Raw genomic sequence first — 5,272 nt, 5'->3', positions numbered from 1 at the left:
CTTAAAGGTTTTAGAACATGCTTAGCACTATCCTGTGCCAGTACAGGATGTGACATCACAGAGTTGGTTGGTTGTGGTTAACAGACTTCTATAAGTTTATGTAAGCTAGTGACGAAAACAAGAATACTAAAACTAAAACTAAAAAATGTGTTCAAAGGGTAATTTTTTTATTACTCCTGGCTGCAACAACGAGTTTTTGTTAATCTAATGTGGGTCTATCAGTTGCAAATAACCAACCTGGTGACCTGATATTCTGTACTAACTCAAGATGGTGCCAAACATGTTCTAAAAATGTAAACTTTTAAACAGTTATTTCTTAAATCCAGCTTCAGAGGCAGTGTTAAATCTGTCAGTTTTGAGAGCAGGATTGCATAGTGTACATGTAGTGTCTCATGTGGCATTGTTATGTTAGGGTTACTTGTGCAAACCTCAGTATCAGTGGTAACCATCATGCAAATTCCTATCTTAGCCAGATATTTGATTTTATCTGCTCATTTGCATGTTACTTGTTGGGAGAATTTGTAAAATCCAGTTCTCAAACACTTAAAATGTTTTTATCACCAAAATCAAATGTTTATTTCACTGTTCTTGTTAGGTTCTCGATAAGAGAAGCCATCCTGATGGACTTTTTACCTAAGGAGCCAATGGAGGGTAAAAGTTCAGGACCTTCGTGCTCAGGCCTCAATCTGGTCGCACACCCACGTGCCAAAAGCAAAGTGTGGAAGTACTTTGGCTTTGACACAGATGCAGATGGCTGCATATTACACTGGAAAAGGATTTACTGTCGTGTATGTATGAGCCAAATTGCCTACTCCGGAAACACCTCAAACTTGTCATACCACCTTGAAAAGAACCATCCCATAGAGTTCAGTGAGTTTGTGAAAAGCAACACAGATCAGATGCGTGAAGCTTTTGCTACGGCATTTTCTCGGATAAAGACTGAGCCTACAGTTTCACAGCAGCAGTCCCAGGAAACCTATTTAAGGCAGAGCTTAGACTCTGAAAACAAACGACACAATGATTTGACAGTAGCTATTATCAACTTCATTTGTGAGGGGTTATATCCTGTATGTACAGTTGAAGAGCCTACATTCAAGAATTTAATCGGTATTGTCGACCCTGGATATTCTCCTCCAAGCAAAAGTGACCTCGCAGCCAAAATGGTTCCTCAAATGTACTGCCGTACCCAAAATGTGGTCTTTAATGAGCTAAGTGGAGTTATGAATTGTGGCATTGCTACAGATCTGTGGCAAAGCCAAACACAAAACAGAACATATATTTCACTTTCTGTGCATTCAATCAATTACAACAGTGCATCTGGCTTCTCGGTGACCAACAAATGCCTTAAAACTTTTGAAGTACAAGAGGACAACAGAGCTGAGAATATCACCAGAGCCATGTATGAAGCCTTTGTGAAGTGGGGGATAACTCATAAAGTCATTGGGGCTACCACAGATGGTTCGGTGGATGTGGTGAAAGCATGCTCCCTCCTGGATCTGACAGTGGAAATGCCCTGCCTTGGACACACAATCAATCATGCAATGGCTGAAGCCTTCCAGCTGCCACGAGTGAGTGGCTTTTTGGGATGCTGCCGCAAGCTTGTCGATCATTATAGAGAATCTGCAATGTATACAGTACGAGAAAAGCAGAAGCAACATGGCCTTGCTCAGTGTACACTCATCACAGACCAGGACCGGTCATGGTTTGGTACATTGGCAATGCTACAAAGACTGAAAGAGCAACAGGCTGTTATAAATATGACACTTATAGAGAGTTCTAGTAGCCATCATTTCACCTTCAGTGGTTCTGACTGGGCCTTGTTGGAGGGCTTGATTGAAGTCCTCCAGCCCTTTAAAGTTGTGGCAAACATGATCACTTCTTGTAAGTATCCAACCATTAGCATGGTGAGACCTGTCCTTCATATGCTGCTGAACACCACCCTCAAAATTAAGGAAGGGGATCTCAAAGAGATCAGCATGAGCAAAGAGCTCATCTCCAAGGTCTTGTCAAGCACATATTCACAGAATTCACAGTTATCTCAAGAGATCGCAACATTCCTCAACATTGCTACATTTTTGGATCCTCGTTATAAGAAACTGCCTTTTCTTTCCACCCAAGAACGCTCCAAAGTTGAGAGTATTATTATTGAAGAGGCCAAAGCAATCCTTGAGAAGCAGATTTCGGAGCGATCGGGCCTTGATGATTCTTCTTTGGTGTCTGATGAGCCACCTTGCAAAAAACAGGGACTTCTGGGTGAATCTTCTGCCAGCACTTCAGTTCAAGACAACCCTTTGGCTGCCATATTTTGCCAGTCAGATGCAGACCAGAGCCAGGAGGAGCTACATGCTCAAGTAGTAGAGGAGCTGAGCAACTACAAGTCACAGAGGGTTCTAGGTCTGAATGAAGACCCTTTGCTTTGGTGGTCGAACCATGCACCTTTGTTCCCCACACTTCCTAAGGTGCTCCAGAAGTATTGGTGCGTTCCTGCCACAAGTGTTCCTTGTCATAGGTTGTTCAGCTCATCAGGTACTTTTCTTTCTGGGAAAAGAAACCGCATACCTTCAGCTCTAGTGGATATGCAGGTTTTCCTGTATGAGAACTCTCGGAGCTACTATGAGCCTGAACCCTGTGAGGATGAATTTGAAACTGTTTTGGAAACCAACTCTAGTTTGGCTCAGCACTAAAGTGACTGAGGTTTTAAAGAACTTTATTTACTTTGCTAAAGGCTGAGGTTCTAAAGGCTGAAAAGCCACTGGTGGCATAAAGGGACAACGTTTTCAGCCTTTATAACATATGGGACACTTTAGCTTTTAAGTTAACTGCTGTAAACACATTTCTCCTTTACAGAGCGGATGTCCTTATGCATTCAAAATCTGCACAGAAACTCTATTGTATTAAAATGAAGTGGAAGGTTACAGAAGAAAGATTTATCGTTTATGTAGCAATATTGTGTGTTGTCTTTATTATAAATGTGTCAGCTTTTGTTTGTTTGTTTTGTTTTTTAAATTTGTGGCCATTCCCAAAGTCTTGCTTGATGGTCTCACCTGTACACATCTTGGTGGGGGAGCGTAGTGCACAAACACACCTCTCCAGGTAAAACATTTGCTGCCCATGTGGGCATGGAAATTCCACAGTAAGGGCTACAAGCACACTCTGCCATCCTCTTTTCGTTTAGAGTAAGTATAGAGTGGAACAGAGTACAGGCCAGGAAACTGGTTCCAGTGCCCAAGCTGTGCACTGAGGTGAGCCTAACTATCTAGTCGCCGTCACTCGCTTGCTTAGGATCAGACTCCTTTCCCACCAGTGAAGTGACAATGCATGTACCACAAGCCAATGTTGGAATGATTAATTATATCTCTTTAAACTTCATACATTTAAACATGATATTATGTGATAAGGAAACGTGTAATTTACTGCTAGGTGAATTATTGGTTCATAAATATCTCTTAAGAAATACCACTAGGGCGATCAGTTTAGACAGTCTGAAACAACAACAATGTTTTATTTGCTGTTAAATTTAATTTTCAGTTGCTGTTGAGATTTATGTACCAAAACTACATTGCAATGGTTAGGAGAAGATCATGGTACAGATTAAAATAGAATATTTTAAACTCATTAACCATGTGAAAATCTTCCGGTTTGTATGTTGGGGGACGAATGCCTCGGCAGACTTGCAGAAACCTTTGATAGTAGTTGGGCGCATCTTACCTCACCGATCAGTTGTTGTGACTTCCTAGTATACTCTGATGTTTAGTTGTCCTTTTGTCCCCTCAAGTGTCATTCAGGCTATGTACTTTGTAAATACTTGTCCACATATTGCAGAACTGACTGATAATAAATGTGAGTAAAGGTTTTGCTTGTCTGGCTGCTTGATGTCTTCACTTTGCATGGGAACAATGTTCAATATTTGAAAATGCAATGCAGTCATACAAACGGATTTCACCAGTCTGTTCTGGAGCGGTGTATTTCATAGGTTTCATATATTCCTGCTGTTTTCCTGGGTTACAAGCAAAACAAAGCAGAGTAACTGGTATTTATTTCTTAAAGAGCGCTACAAGAAAGGTTCTGTGAAAATTGATCTAAGAAATCCACATGTCATGCTCTTCATTACACTATTAAAAAATGTCAGTCACTGGCCTGGGTAATTGGTCATTGTATTTCCCAGTGGCAGTCAAGTAGAATGACATGTCATTGCATTTATAATTAATTTCAGATATGTTTCTAAGTTCTATACAAAACCAGCTGAGTAACCATAGAAAAAGCTTCTTGTAAATCACCTGACTTACAAAAGTGTGTATAGACTTATCTGCACTCACTGTAATTCTGTTCTGTTGATTCTTCGAATGCTGTGTTGCTGCTGCATATTTACAGATGACTGTTAATAGATCAGTCACGGAAGACTTTTGTCCCAGCATTGTCTTAAACCTCATCGTTACTGAACCTCGCCAGAGTTTAAATGAAAGATTGTGCAATGTTCTTATGTGGTCCCCTCTCTCCTCCTACACAGTCTTACCCAAGCAAAATGGAAGGGTTGCCATTGTGACTGGGGGTACCAGAGGAATTGGTTTTGAAACAGCAAGACACCTGGCAAGCCTTGGCATGCATGTTATCATAGGTAGGCTAATGTCCGATCACATGCCTTCACTCAGTCAGTTCCCCTTTCTATACTTTTTCTTAGTTGTGGCAGTGCCTTAAAGTTGCATTGTTTCAGATGTCCCGCAGGCTGGGACTCTGGTCTCAAAAACTGTGTGCACAACTATGTAAAAAGGAACCTACTGCCCACTTGAGCTATAAATATTTTGTATGTTGTCTATGGAACTAAACAGCAGCTGTGTTTAATATGAACTTTTTGACCTTTTTATATTCATTTATTGAATGACTTGCACACAACAGCACTGGAATCTTTCCATATATGGAGCTGAATGCTTCATATCTGCACTGGCAGTAGATCCTAGGTTCTCAAAGTGTAGCCCACAGGCCAGCTAAATGTGTTAATGAAAATGAAGTGATCTACAGGGTGGGACAATTATATGGATACACCGTAATAACATGGGAATGGTTGGTGATATTAAAGTCCTGTTTGTGGCACATTAGTATATGTGAGGGGGCAAACTCCTCAAGTGGAGGTACAGCATACATCACATTGTTAAGTCTGTGTTTTGGAGTTTTGTCTTTCAGGTGAAAAACTCCAAAACACAGACTTAACAATGTGGTGTATGCTGTACAGTGCAGCGAGGAATGCTCAGACCTCTACATAGGAGAGACCAAACAG

The 5,272-nt window shown here is 40.9% G+C and overlaps 2 protein-coding genes across 2 annotated transcripts in view; both read left to right on the top strand.

Annotated features, from left to right (window-relative positions):
* The first annotated feature begins 578 nt into the window (after positions 1–578).
* Positions 579–3,853, top strand: LOC102195649 (zinc finger BED domain-containing protein 1). The gene has a single exon (XM_005747084.1). The coding sequence runs from the start codon at positions 621–623 to the stop codon at positions 2,682–2,684; it is 2,064 nt and encodes a 687-aa protein (XP_005747141.1). The 5' UTR covers positions 579–620; the 3' UTR covers positions 2,685–3,853.
* Positions 3,854–4,366: 513 nt separating this feature from the next.
* dhrsx (dehydrogenase/reductase (SDR family) X-linked) overlaps positions 4,367–5,272 on the top strand; it is a 12,556-nt gene continuing 11,650 nt past the window's right edge. Inside the window, exon 1 of the mRNA XM_005747083.2 lies at positions 4,367–4,615. Within this exon, the coding sequence (XP_005747140.1) occupies positions 4,372–4,615 (244 nt within the window). The 5' untranslated portion in view covers positions 4,367–4,371. The remainder of the gene's footprint in view (positions 4,616–5,272) is intronic.

The sequence above is a fragment of the Pundamilia nyererei genome, unplaced genomic scaffold, assembly GCF_000239375.1.
Source record: "Pundamilia nyererei isolate P.nyererei 1_Seehausen unplaced genomic scaffold, PunNye1.0 scaffold00188, whole genome shotgun sequence".
NCBI classification, from domain to species: Eukaryota; Metazoa; Chordata; class Actinopteri; order Cichliformes; family Cichlidae; genus Pundamilia; species Pundamilia nyererei.
This window is presented reverse-complemented; position numbering and strand designations above follow the sequence as displayed.

Excerpts from the sequence above, each read along its gene's own strand:
- LOC102195649 (XM_005747084.1), top strand. The coding sequence starts at position 621 with ATGGACTTTTTACCTAAGGAGCCAATGGAGGGTAAAAGTTCAGGACCT.